This window comes from Pseudochaenichthys georgianus, chromosome 1 (genome assembly GCF_902827115.2).
Source record: "Pseudochaenichthys georgianus chromosome 1, fPseGeo1.2, whole genome shotgun sequence".
Taxonomy (NCBI): Eukaryota; Metazoa; Chordata; class Actinopteri; order Perciformes; family Channichthyidae; genus Pseudochaenichthys; species Pseudochaenichthys georgianus.
The window spans coordinates 25,154,560-25,169,696 of NC_047503.1; the positions used below are offsets into that span (position 1 = coordinate 25,154,560).

Consider the following 15,137-nt stretch of genomic DNA (forward strand, 5'->3'; position numbering starts at 1 on the left):
AGACCACAAATGCGCAAATAAATGTACAAATTAATTCCCCCGTTAAAGACCATATTTCCCCATTCCCATGTCTGTAACAAATGACTGTCAATGTTATGTTGATAGAACACTGTGAAAAACTAACCAGCACATATTGGTACTCTGCAGGTTTTAAAAAGTGAGGCACTGAACTTTGTGTTTGACTTAGCAAATGAAACGTTTTTCTTGAGAAGAGAACAAAGGATTCCCACATCATATTGTTTGAACAAGTGGACGACATGAGATTATACCATGGAGCAAAGTAGGGTAGAAACATGAACTTTTGGTCCCATGTCAAAAATTATCACAAGAGAAACAACATAGTCGCTCAGATTCTATTAATGTGCCATTGCACAAGGGCTGAAGGATATGAGGAAAATATGCGATAAAGTTAATAATGATTATCCCAGTAACAATATGACTTGATAAATAAACAAATAAACGACGTTAAAATGATATTCCCACGCCTTGCTGCTGCGCTGAGTAAACCATATTGCAAGTCACGCAAATTGACAGTTCTGCTGTTTACCAGTAAGTGGCCGTGTCGACCTGACCTTTACCTCACCTACCTCTATTAAGCTTACCCAGTGGCGGCGCCAGAGTAGGTTGTTGGGTAATCTATGGTAGGGCTAACCCATACAGTGTGGGGCTCAAGTCAGTATTTGCAATGTAATTACATACACGCTATATCGCCCCCCGTGACAGTGAAACGCCACACGTGAGGATTCGATTATTTCCCTGTCTCAATCCAAATTGAAACTGTATGAAATAAAAAAGGCGACCTGGAGCCAATCCTGCAATTTCCCCACAGGTGAAAGAGTTGACATGCTGAAACAGGGCCGCCCCTGCCAACTTGGGGCCCAAGCAACATTGTGAGGTGAGGTGAGGTGAGATGAGGCCCCCCCAACCGACAGGAGTGCATTTTTTAATTTTGGAAACAAAGTAGGCAACTTTGCAAATATAATTCCTGTTTATTATTATTATCAACACAGTTACTTTTTATACAGTGAGGTAAATGGTAAATGTGCATGTATGTTGTTCAGTATGCGTTTACATGTGAATACGCCTGCATTCCTGCCAAATACTAGCCTCAAAAAGATTAAAATATATGAATGCAAATAAACTACTTCTACTACTAATAATAATAATCATAATCAATTCAAACAATATAATACTATATTATTTTATTAATATAGTTGTAATATAGTCAAGACAAAACATGCTTATGACATGCTCAAAAACTGATATTTCTTAAATCTGTATTCAAATGTAGTTCCCTCTCTGTCAGCAATGTATCAACAACTACACACACATTTCTATCAGTATTTCTCTGTGTTGTGGTTGACATGATGATGACTGTTAGGAGTTAAGAGGAGAGGCTGAACATCACCATGAAATGTGCAAATTGACATAAAAATGAATAAAAGGGGAAAAATGCTCCATGTTTTTTAGGCTGTAAACTTAACTGTTATGTAAGCCAACTAGACAGACAGTTTATCACTCTTCCTCCTGTACATTAGCAGATACAAGGCATAACATACTTGAATGAATGGTAAATAAAGAATGCTGGAAATAACTGCATCTCCATTAGCCTATATGCTATGCAGAGACTTGCCTTCTTCATGTCGTGAATTGCAGCTGATGTTTTAATATGGCAATTGGCAATTTGACTCATACAATAACCCACCTTCGAGTGATGCTCTAGTTTCTCCATGTTTTGTTTTTTTTTTCCCTCTTGCTGAAACTGTCTTTTCACAGACATCTCTTCACCTGCACTAGTGGCTGTATCAAAGCCGTGATTGGTCAGATGTCGATTCATTGCAACAGTGTCGGGTTTACAGACGTGCTCGCCTTGTCACCTCTCACTCTCACTCTCCGCGGGGGGGTTCGCGGAGAACTGAGCGCAAAGCAGCTGAGGCCCTCTGGGCGGGGCCCCCTGCGCAAGGCGGTGCCCCATGCAGCCTGCGTGATTGGCCTGTAGGGAGGGGCGGCCCTGTGCTGAAAACCCAACCCCTGCAGGAGGCCTAGCGGGATTCTCCCCCAGGAGATTTTTGAAATACTAACATCTGGTACTCTCTTGAGAAGAGAAATAAATACATCTATTACTACAAGACATATTTAAAAAAAATGAATGCCATTTTTGTTTTTGTTACTTTGTTCTGAAAGCTGAACCTGCTGCTCCTCACAGAGAGAAGAGGGAAGAGGCTGTGTGAATTACTTTATGTTGTGGATAAGGGTGGATAGCCCCCATTATTCTGTGTGTCAAAATGAAAAACAGCCCACCCACCTATCAATCATCAAACCGTGGGGTCTTATTTCATTACGTGTTGATTTCTATCAACACGTAATGTTTGTATCGATGTGTATAGAGATGTACTACAGCAAAAGTATTCTCCGTCGGGGCTTCCTGCAACAACACCATGTCGTTATCGTGATTCTGATTGGCCAGAAGACATTATCAAAGATGTTTTATTGAGAAGACGACAAAAGTTTTCAAAACCGTTTCTAGTCTTCGGTATTTCCAGACAAGTGGCTACTGAAATCAATCTCACTAACTGCTGTCTGTGCAATTCACTCCGCGCGAGTTGGCGGACTTTATTTTGCTTACTTTAACATCATTTTCATGGTGGGGCTAAGGTGGGGCTAAGACATTTCTTTGTATGGCTGTAGCCTACCCCAGCCATACCCTGGCACCGCCACTGAGCTTACCATTGATAAAAAGATGTCTAAATTGGCTGTAAATAGAAAGGATGTATGTTTCCATCATATCTTTCAGACGTATGCAACCAGGCACTTTTGACCTATGCGCATTAGGGGTCGACCGAGTATCGTCTCGCAGCAGAGAAACTGTGACGCTTTAACTTTCTGAGGCTTGATTCCGGGTCTTGGGTCCTGGGCTCTGGGCCTTGGGTCCTGGGCCTGGGCTTGGGCTCTTTAAGACTGCTTTAGGACATTTGACTTGTGAACCTGTTGCTTTTGTTCTTAGACCTTGTGTCTGTTATTTTTTGGATTCTTGTAAATCCTCCATTTTTGTTAAAACCTTAATAAAACCGGTTTGTACTTTGTACATTTCGACCCAATTTCTGGTCTCTCTCGTGGTCTCTGATGGTATCTGCTTGGTCAGTGAGGTAAAGAACACCCTTCCTTGGAAAGGCTGACATTAGTTGATAATTTGAATTTGAAATTGTTTAAGGGGAATAGAAACTCTGCTAAGGTTAAACTATAGTTTTACATTGGTTACCGTGTTTTTGATTGATGTTTGAAATATGACATATGCTCTGCTGATGTGGTAATATCACTGCTGTGATATTAATATTTAACTCTGGCTGTGTTTGATATTACATTTGCATTGTTTTTAATTGGTAATATCTGGGGATCAAAAATGGGGGTTTAGGGATGTGGGTCCTGAAGCTCTGCCCTAATACCAGGGAGGATCCCAACGACACGGGTTTCTTCTCCTCCAGGGGCGTTTTAGATACTGCTCTGGGGTTCTACCAGCCCACCAACACCTATTCCGCTACACACTCGTTTTGCTATCCAGGCGGTCGGAGATCAACGCTTTAGTGCCTGAAATAAGTGATACGATGGGCAGCATGGTGTTAGAGGCCATGCTGTAAGCGCCCCCCCTAAGCAGATTATGTGATCTTGCGTGTAGATTCTGGGGGGTTTAGTCTAAAAGGATTGGACGGACGTTTTTCTGGAGCCTTATCAGCACCGGATCTCGGTATCGGAGACGGCCTAGATATTTAACATCGGTTGTATCGAAGTTAGATTCCTTTTCAACAGCTCGATGACAATTTAAAAACCGATGTATTGTGCACAGTATAGCTGATAATGGGGGTTCATATAAAGCAATACATTTGCCCCTTGAGTGCTGATTGGAGGAGATACAGTAACTTGAAACCTTATTAGAAAATCATTTTCACATCTGTCACTGTGTAAGTGGTGTCCAGAGTGAGAGAAAAGGTACTTTACCTCCAGACGACACGCTGGGGAAGCCTGGCGAGGGCTCCAGCCAGTTTGTGAGCTATGTCATGGGAAAGGTACTTGACCCCAGCTCCAAACGAAACGACCACAAAGCCATGCTCCGCTGTGTCATTCACCCACGCCTCAAAAATCCTGTGGGAGAAATGAGAGAAAAAGCTATAAATGTTCATTGTGTAGAGGTTCATAAAAATGCAAACGCTTATAAATGTGTTGTTTTAGTGAATAACCCTTTGTTCATCTACATTTTTAACCTCACCAGTCACTTATTTTATAGTATACTTATTTATTTGTGTTACGACCCCCTCCACTCCACTAGGGGTCTCTGCCTTTGTGTTCTGGTGCTGGCTGGTTCTTGTTTGTGTTTCAGGTGATCAACCTGATGAACCACAACTGGGCCTTCGACATAAAAGGCCAACACTAACCCATACTGCTCTCTCATTCTTCTGTTGGACACGGCCGCGTCTTTGTTTCCCGCACATTTTCACACACCCATTCACGCATCATTACTGATAACTGACTTCCAAGTTTATTAGGTTTCTTTGAAGACCTTTGGTTATAGCTCTCACAGGCTCCGCCCTCTACTGGACTCTATGGGTACTCCCCTTGATCCTATCATGCAAGCATTCCTTCACTGAGACTTTCGAGGACGTAGCCGGCCCCTGGGCGGGCCTACCTGAATGTGCGCGCATCTCACCGCATAAGAGGAGGCCTCGCCTCATCACTGCCATCCCTTTCTCTTCAGCAGGCAGTGAGTAACTGAGTGAAGAGACGGACAATACATTTTGGAGGCCACGTGGCGGCAGCCCCCGCTGTCGCGTGACCGCGAGATGCTTGAATATCTGGATAAGATATTCAGGCTCGGGGCACGTCCGGCAGTGGCTCAGTCAGTAGGGGATTGGACTGTGAGCCGTAGGTCGCCGGTTCAAGTCCCTGACCAGACCTAAAAATGGAGTGTGGACTGCTACTTGGAGAGGTCCCAGTTCACCTCCTGTCCTGCCGTGGTGCCCTTGAGCAAGGCACCGGACAACCCCCTTCCCCCCTCACTCCCATTGCTCCCCGGGCGCTGTGCAATAGCTGCCCACTGCTCCTAGTACTAGACGGGTTAAAAGCAGAGAACAAATGTCACTGTGCTGTGTGCTCTGCATGTGTGACCATTAAAGAGGGTTTCATCCCTCCCAATATTATTATTATCATTATATAGATGGCAGCGGCGGCCAATAATCTAGGTGTGTTGGGAGTGTCGCTGATTTCCTCTCAGCAGGAAACACTCGCCTGAGGACGGGGAGTGATTATTTGGACCGCTGCGTGGGCCAGATGAATAATCTGGTCCACGGTATGGCTACTGCAGCCGGTCGAGTGAGGGCCCTGACCACCGTGGCGTTGCGTCACGTGTGGCTAGGTTTGACCGCACTGACCAGAAAAGACAGATGATCTCCTTGGGGCCGCCGTTGCCATGGAAGGGCTCTTCGGATCGATATCCTCGGTCACCCAGCGCTTCAGCCGCCTGGAGGGGGAGAGGGCGCAGCTCAGCCGCATGTTGCATGCTCGCTCTCAGGTCCCTCCGCATGGAGGAGTGCGCCCGGCGGTGGTAAGGCGGAGAGAAGAGAGAGGCGCCGGTTCAGAGCCCCTAGAGCTCCTGGCGCGGCCTCTGCCTCCTCTGCCCGTCCTGAGGTAAAACATCATGGCGGAACGTTGCGTGGTCAAGGACCTCAGTAGAGAGTCGGCCTTTCCTGTGTCGACCCCCCCATGGGCAGAGCTTCCCTTCATGGGATGTTTCGCAGCGGGACGGGTCGCCAGAGAATACCACGGCTTTATTGCTGGGGCCCCACAGTTGATTGCACATCCCCTAACACAGTGTTATGGGGAATGGAAACGCAGCTGCGTGTTAACGGAGTGGATGGACAGGGACGCTGAGACTGGGTTATACACTCCAGTTTTGCAGCATCCCTCCTCCGTCACAGGCATAAGAGAGGCAAAGCTATCATCCTAAGGTTTTCGCTCAGCAGAGGTTCAGGCCTTGGTGCAAAAACAGGCAGTGTCTGCTTTGCGCACGCAAGACAGAGAGGGGGGGGCATTATTCCCTGTACTTCTTGGTGCCCAAAAAGACCGGCGAATTCAGGCCCATTCTGGATCTTCGCAGTCTGAATCTCCACATTGCACGCAGAAAATTCCAGATGTTAACTATAAAACAGTTACTGGGACTGGTGCAGCCAGGCGATTGGTTTACAACGATCGACCTGAAGGACGCTTACCTTCATCTCGGGATTTGCTCCGAAACACAGAAAGTATTTGCGTTTTTTGCCTTCCAGGGGGTGGCCTACGAGTACAACAGGCTGCCGTTCGGCTACTCCCTGTCCCCGTGCACGTTCAGCAAGTGTGTGGCCGCAGCGCAGCCGGAGCATGAGTTTTCTTTATCTGGACGACCTCATAGTTATGGCCAGGTCCAGGGAACGGACAATGTTTTATACACTGATCCTACACCTAACCAAGTTGGGTTTTGCGATCTTATGCGGTGAAATTGCGGGAAGTTGCGAAATATGCGGAAAAAATAAATATTGGGGCCGTCTTATTTATTCTCTCTCACACACAACCTGCCACTAACGTTAAACCCCTTTACTATTCAATTAAACATATTCAATGTTTATTTATTGTAAAAGCAATGGGCTATTTTAATCTCTCATCCGATCAGAGGCTGGAGGACACCGCAATCGCGTTGAAAACAGAGCTGATGTCCATCACTCCAAGCGATGAACGTCAAGTTAAGTTAAAGCCTTTTATTGTCACTATACACAAAGTATAACGAGATGCAGAGTGCAACTCTGTCCCGGTGTGCAAAAAATATACAACAAATATATAACACCAAAAAAACACAGCAATAGGACATACAATCATACGGGGGAATAAATAGTTAAAAAATATTGACATAAAAAAAAAATAGTATATAAAGTGCATTAAAAGTGTGTGTATGTGTGAGAATGGTTACAGTTATTATTATGTGTGGTGGTTGAGCAGCCTGACGGCCCAGGGGTATAAACTGTTTTTGAGTCTGTTTGTCCGTGACTTGAAGCTCCTGTATCTCCTCCCAGAAGGCAGGAGAGAGAACAGTCTGTGACCCGGGTGAGAGCTGTCCTTTATGATTGTGTTAGCTCTGCTGAGGCAGCGGGAGGTGGAGATGTGTTCCAGAGAGGGTAGGGGGGCAGTCGATGGTTTTCTCTGCCATCCTGATCACTCTCTGCAGGGCTTTCTTGTCCGCAGCTGAGCATCCTGCATACCACCCCGAGATGGAGTATGACAGCACGCTCTCGATGGTCACCCGGTAGAAGGACACCAGCAGCTTCTTGTTAAGTCGGTTTCTCCGAAGCACCCTCAGGAAGTGTAGTCGCTGCTGGGCCTTCTTAACTGCTGCAGTGGTGTGTGCTGCCCAGCTGAGGCTCTCCGAAATGTGAACCCCCAGGAACTTAAAGGTGGAGACCCTCTCCACTCTCTCTCCATTGAGGTGAAGGGGGCGTGTTCTGGACGGTGCTTTCTGAAGTCTATGATGATTTATTTTGTTTTTACTTGTGTTCAGATACAGATTATTTGATGAACACCACACAGACAGCTTCAGGATCTCGTCTCTGTATGCCGACTCGTCGTCTCCCTTATGTATTTGGCCGACCACAGTGGTGTCATCTGCAAATTTGATAATGGAGTTAGAGGGGTGAATGGGAGAGCAGTCGTGTGTGTAGAGAGTGTAGAGTAGAGGGCTCAGCACGCAGCCCTGCGGGGAGCCAGTGCTGAGGGTGCGGGTGGAGGAGCAAAAAGGGCCTATTTTCACTGTCTGAGGACGGTCTGTAAGGAAATTATAAATCCAAGCGCATAAGATGGAAGGGAAACCTAGGCGTGACAGTTTTTCCACTAGTATGTCAGGTATGATGGTGTTAAAAGCTACAGATAACAGATAATATGATGCAGAGGTGTTCGTTCTCCTACCTTGTCACACACACACACACACACACACACACAGTTTCATTTACTTGTTCGTTATCTGACCAGCTTTCAATCTTGTCGGCTTCTCACCTCGTTTCTTGTAGCCCTCGAAAGGGTTTTGGAGGTGAACGAGAGTCGTTTGGCTTTCTTGTCCGCAGCAGCAGAAGCATTTTCGAATGTTTGAATGAATCAAAGTGGGTCCGTCACACCGTCGATGTTCTCTTATGCTCCAACACAGTTGCAGCACGGGTGGCAGAATAGTGTTTCCCCCCACTTTCGTGCAAGACATCGGGGTACTCCTTGCGTTTGCCCGGTCTTTAGCAGAAATGTTTGGTTGGTAAATGAGATGGATTAGATTTTTCATCTTGGTGTTTTCTCTCTCTCGTGGGAGCTCCACACGTTTCACTCTACGGTGGTCGGTACCACCTTCTGTGATGGCGCTGAGCTGATGACGTCGCTTCATCACATCATCACTATCACGTAAAGACCGAGTTCACTTTTTTATTTTCTCACAACTTTGGTGTGGAAAAATGCTGGGATTACGGCTCCTTTTCATAAATATGCGGCCTTTTTAAAAATCTGTCTGCGCCATTTTGCGATTATTGCGGTAAATTCTGCGATCGAGCGATAGCGTTTTTCTTCTGGAGGTTCTAACAAGGGTTACCATACTTAACCCCTCGTTTTGGTTATAGTAAATAAATACGCTTTTTCTTAGCACCTTCACTTGTCTGGTCTCCCATTCTTTGTTGTAGCCTATGAGCCAGGCCGTAAGATTTGTATTTTGCAATGGCAGTGAGGAGCCTCCTCACTGCCATACTTTACCTTCTCTTCAGCAAGCAGCATAGGACAGACAGGGCCCCAGAGATAGAGGGCTCCGCCTGTGTTATATATGGACTAGGGTTACCATACGTAACCCCTCAAAATCATCTTACCAAGATGGAGAAAAATAAGCTGATCACTACAATTAAACAGCTGAGGTCAATCTGAGGCTGAGCAGATAAATAGCTGACATCAATGGAACAGACCCTTTAAAATTAAACATTTATCACTGAAGCATGTTTCCACACATGACTTGAGGATGAATGAGTTATAGCTTTACAGACAATTGATAGAACAATGTCATTACACCTTACACAACTTTGCAGAAAAACTCCTATCAGTCATCAAAGGGTAACCATTTGAATAAGCAACGGGTAGATACAAGGAGACTCCCAAACTATAAACCGCTTAACAAGTGTAATCTCTTGTTATCATATTGTGTATAGTAGAGGTTGTATAAATGTCCCCTTCCTTATCTTTGTTAAAAAAAAAAAAACAGCCAAACAAAACAGCAGTGTAGATGTACAGCAATGATAGGAACATGTACAAAACAGGGAATAAATCAAAAATAATTAATCGTTTTTTACATTACATTTAGCTGACGCTTTTATCCAAAGCAACTTACAATAAGTGCGTTCGACCAACAAAATAAAAGCTTGAAGAAAACAGAATCATATAAGTACATCAGGTTTCATAGAGCAAAAACATTTCAAGTGCTACTCAACTGGCTTTAGGTAAGCCAGTCCTTTATTAGTATATAAGTGCTTTGTTAATAGTTCTATCGCTCGAAGTGGAGTCGAAAGAGATGAGTTTTCAGTCTGCGCCGGAAGGTGTGTAAGCTATCTGCTGTCCTGATGTCATGTTATTTAGAAGTATCAGCTATTCCTGTCAAAGCTTAAGATAGGTTACTAAACTTAATGGTAGAATTTTCTAATGATTTTACATCATTATAGACAGAGCCTAAGAACAAGAGTAAAATCTACACAGTATGCTTTCCTTTGTGCAAACATTATTCTTCATCTTCAGTAAATGTGACATACATTTAGATCTCTCCTGAATTGCTGCCTGTTGCACTTTGCTTCAAAATAAACATATAAATGAATCTGAGTGTAGCATATTTGCCATTTGGATATCATCCTCAAAGCACTCATTTGTACCCATTAAAATTATATTTCTGATCAATTAATATAAAATTAGGAATCAAACAAATGCTGGTTTCTTATGGGGACGTCAATAAAAAAAAAAAAAGTAAGCAAACCTGTCTTCAACTATCAGCAGCGCTGTTGAACATAATGTATATCCTGAATCTAAAGTCCATTCGAAAACATTCATACATTCACAATGCACTTACGTCCTTAAAGGGTCAGATCACATAAGTCCAAATGCATAAATACAACGGAGGTCAAATGCATTCATTCTTCTTCAAATTAAACAGCAGTATTTCTCTCCTGAAACCACATACTAGGCATTTTGGGTAATCCAAAACTATTTCCTGAAGAAGATAATAGCCCCAAATCGTGCAGTTGATGGGCTGAAGAGGAGCTATAAACTCATGACATTTCACCAAGTTAGCATTAAATTAGGGTATATCCATGGAAGTTATGTGTCCAGGTTTGTTTGTTTTTAGACACTTCTTAAATCCAGATTGATGTCTGATATATCAGAGCTCCAAGTCATGATTACAACTTGGACGTTGAGGTCAACATCTCTTTGCGGTAAACATCATTATCTCATTACTTTTGAGATGAATTCCCTGAAGGAAGTTGACTGACTCATTAGAAAACAAAGACCCCATTGACCTTGTTACATGATCACATGAATTCCATATTTAAGAAATTACATCTGACATCCATCCTACAGGGCAAATACTCACTAGTATACTGTAACTTTGGTCTATCAGTTAAAAGTTTCCGGAACATTTTAAATGTCAGCACGGTAGTTATATCAAATGAAAAAGGAATAAGTCCTGCGGCACTAATCGGTTTCTACCGACTGACAAGACTTCATGAGGAAGTGAAAACGATAGTCTTGACACGCCTTTGTAAAATGAGGCCAACAATATCCTCCTTCTCTGCTTTTCCTGATCTTAGTTTCATCCAAAGGTGTAACCCACATTACTCTGAAACTAGGTCTGGTGCGTGAAGATGTATGGTCTGACACTGGGGGATCAGGGAGCCTCCATGTTGGGAGTAATAGAAGTGAAGGACATGCAGATGGAGGGAGGCCTATGGTCCAGCTGCGACAGTTGGACCATACTGTGCTGGCACTGGCACGGAGCAACATCAGGGGCACACTGGACTCTGTGTCCCAGCAGTGCAGCCCTACTGTCCCTACAACGCAGTCTCAGTGTCCCCAAAGCTCTGCTCAGAACAATGGCCTCGTTCTCCCTCCACTTCCATTATAACTCCCTCTTCACAAAACGGCACAATGCTCCCCATTGGCTGGAGCGGCATTCCAACACCACCCACAGTAGATACCGACAGCCTGCGCTCTCGGCATCCGATCGCTGGACGAACGCTGGACTAACCCCCCCCCCCCCCATCACCACCCGCCTCTGCTCCCCATGACTCCCCTCGCTCTCTGCTCAAAATCAATCCTCAACCGAACATTGTCTATAAAGGATCGCATTGTAGCAGGATTGATAATACACGTTACCAATACAAGGGAAGACAAATGGAACAAGCAAAGGGTATATACAAAAGAATACTAAAACTCAAACTGACAAAGAACAAAATACAAAGAGAATCGTCTGTGTATTTTGTGTTTGGGTTTTTTGTAAGTGAACTTCATCATATACATTTGTAAACATCAAATATTTTTGCCCTATGGTTAACCATGCAGTAACATTACTTTACCTTATTAGAGTGATGTGGGATATGTTTCATAGCAATGATAATATATGAAAACATTGCATTTGATATGGTGTTTGAGTCCATAGCTTAATGTATTGGGTATGTTTGCTGGATTAGCGAAAAAACTACATTGTTTTCCAGTTATTTTATCCTAATAGTTTCTCACTTGATTTGATATTGATAATGTGATCTAAAAGTACTCTCAGAGTGAAACACTGCATAAACCGTCAACATTTTTCAGTCTCTGAATGTACTTTTTTTCCTGCCTGTGTGTCTCTCTGTACTGACCTGTGGCAGTGGGTTGGGGGGCTTGGTGAGGATGCCTCCTATGTACACCACGTGAGGCAGGGTGGGCCTGGGGAACTCCAAAGCCATGTCGGTGCACAGCATCCACAGCTGGCTGCCCTGTACCAGGTCAGACATGGCCACTTGAGGCGTCACTCCATGTTTCTTCATAATCCGGTCATACTTGGGTAATGCAATATAACGGACTCCAAAGCGCTGCACCAGGTAAACAGCTGTGTTGGCGATCCTCTGGGGCAGAGACATGCGGTCTGTCAACAATGAGTTGAATTCGGGAACATATGAAAGGGGGGCTGGGGCACCTGCCTCCGCGGGGTACCAGAGGCCTGTGCTGAACACCGCATATTTCACACCCAGGATATGAGCAATCACAAAACCACACATCTCATTAGGGTCCACCAGCAGCAGGTCAAACTTGGCCTCCTTGAGGCGGGTCATTACCTCAACACTGCCAACCACAGCATCACAGTTCTGGGAGTAGTGGTCAAGGATGTCAAAAAGTTCAAGAAATGTTAGTCGGCCTGAGAAAATGTTGCTGACTTTGGACTGAAGGAAATTGTCAGCTGTGGTGCTGTTAAAGATCCCTGGGTAGCGCTGTAAGTGGAAGTTAGGGGAAGAGGGTACACCACGACCCTCTGAAATTAAAAAATGGGTCTCATGGCCCTCCTGGTGTAGAGCCTCGGCCAGCGTCTTGAAGATATACAAGTGTGATTCAAACATGATGGGTGGAACCACGATCACTTTAGCAGCCCATGATGCACTGGGACTCCAAGGGAGGAGGCCAAGGACCAGTAGTAGTAACGAGGAAGTAAGCTGCATGGCTGAAACAATAAAACAATAGCAATTGTTACACAGAGACATTCATAAGAAAAAAGGTCATAATAATTAATGATGTCCAGCAGGTCTAGACACATAAATACATTGTATGTTTAATATTAATAATAGGTTTGGCAAATGGGCCAACAACTGTTTGTCTTTCATCTTCAATGAGAAGCCTGACATGACATCACAAGTCTCAGAGAAGGTAAAGAAAGAAGGGGAAGACTTATGTAATTAGTTTGTCATCTTAACTTTGTATCTACAAATGTTTTACATCTTACATTGTTTGCATCAAACTTCATGCAATCTGGTCTTTACTATTTTTTTGTCTGTTTAAGTTCTGGGATGAAATTCTTGGAGCAAAGAACAGGAAAACAAAGAGTACACCAGAGAGCTTTAAAGTTATCTCGGATTTATTGGAAGTTACGGCCAGAGCATTGACATATGCCCCTTTCACACCAGCGCCTTTTCAGCTCCGGCTCGGAGCTAGAGCCTGAAAAGCGCCGGGTTTTCCTGTTCACACCGCAGTGGCGCCGGCTCTTAGCTCCGGAATCCGCTTCATTTCCAGCTCCAAAAAATTGTCGGTGCAGAGGCAAGAGCTTTGGAGCTAAGAGGCGACGTCGCTTACGTCTCTCTTACGTCGAGGCGTGCAGGAAACTAAACCCACCTCTCCTGAACACTGTTATGCCTGCCTACAAGCAGTAGTGCTTATAAACACACTTTATAAAGTCAGGCAACACTAACCAGGCTTCGTGTGATTCTGTTTATTTGTGCCTTACTTTGACCATCCGTTCGCTGTTATCGATCATTGTGGAGAGAGGCAGACGTGTTGTTTTGTATTATTGCAGCTATCGGATGCAAGTAGTCAGTTTAGCTTCGGTTGCTATGCTAACATCACCCGTTTATACCAGAGAAACTTTCATAACAGCGTTGTGATACCAAACAGTGTCAATTCAGACTGACACACATTCACTTAGGCTAAGGGGAACTGGGGATATGCATCAGCTGCTTGTGTGAGTCGGACAGTGAATACTTTAGAGCGGCCGCTGCAGTGTGAGCTAACCACCGGGAGCTAACAGGAGAATAAACTCCCGTGGAAGAGCAGCCAGCACTGCAGCGGTCGGTAAATGCTGCAGAAACACATTAATAAACAATGAACCACGGCACTCTGGAGCAAAGTATAAAGGTTTGAAATGAAATGAAATGAAATAAAGTTGGAGAAGTCGTTATTCCATTTATTCTGGCTTCGTGTGATTAAAAGCAACACGATCATCGACCCGACGCAGTTGTTGTTGTTGTGAGCGCCGTAATGGGTGCCGTTGGGGAGCAAATCAGCGATGTAAACGGTGACGTCATGACGCAGCAGGGGCAGCTCTGGGGGCGCCAGTGGGCGGTGTGAACAGAGCGGGAGCTGAAAAGGGAAACCGGAGCTGAACCAGAAAAGCTCCCGCTCGGAGCTAGAAACTGAAAAGCGCTGGTGTGAAAGCCGCAATAGAGATTTCTGAGACACAGTAGTGACACAGCCTCTGCCTTAACCAACTCTGAAGTTCTCTCCCCTGTCACTGATACTTCACCAATTCTTAGATCATTATCACCATTATACTACAAGATGTTGGAAATCCTGTCCCTGGCAGGGTCAAACATTTTCTTGTTATTGTCTAAAGAAGAGATGTTCTAGATCCTAGAGACAGCTATTGTTGAATCCCAAGCGTAGAGAAAGGGCCAGCTATTTGATACCGGTAGAAATCCAGAGGCTGTTATGGAGGGCCCTATGAGTAATTCCCTATTACAACGTCTCAGTATATGTTTGGTTGCATTGGTTTCTTATCTCAAGTGTACCTTTGCTAATTATCCTTTGCCTTTTTTATCTGCATTCCACCCCTTCATCCCTCCTCTCTGAGCACAGCCATCACTGACTTGGTGTGGGCAGTACCAACGTCATTCTAAACCTTCGGCCTCGCTATTCACAAACACAAACACAAAGAACTATTATCAGGCCACACTGTCAGAGCCTCTGCCCTATGCCTACACTCCCCCTCTCACTTGGATTAATCATTAACAATTGAAACCTCTTTTGATTAATAATTTCTTGACCCATTTACATATTTGTAGCCCACCATGTCCTTTCAAAGCTTACCTTTTGGCGCACTGGAGATAAGAAAATATCTATTTGAATATGCTGTTCCAAATATTCAATTAAAGGCCAAAAGAAAATAATGAATAATGCCTTGTGAACAATTGTTACACATGTGTTGAGTATTAAATCAGCATTAAAATGTGCTACACTTAGTTAAGTAAATATACAAAATTGAAGAGATCCTTGTTAACCTGCGTGTTATCTGTGTGGAGTGTGATTCCACAGTCCAAAGA

The 15,137-nt window shown here is 44.3% G+C and overlaps 1 protein-coding gene across 1 annotated transcript in view; it reads right to left on the reverse strand.

The window, feature by feature from the left end:
• ugt8 (UDP glycosyltransferase 8) overlaps nt 1–12,767 on the reverse strand; it is a 29,198-nt gene extending 16,431 nt beyond the window's left edge. Inside the window, exons 1-3 of the mRNA XM_034080008.2 lie at nt 11,934–12,767; nt 6,476–6,480; nt 3,994–4,137 (exon numbers count right to left, since the gene is read on the reverse strand). Of these exons, the coding sequence (XP_033935899.1) occupies nt 3,994–4,137; nt 6,476–6,480; nt 11,934–12,767 (983 nt within the window). The remainder of the gene's footprint in view (nt 1–3,993; nt 4,138–6,475; nt 6,481–11,933) is intronic.
• Nucleotides 12,768–15,137: the final 2,370 nt, after the last annotated feature.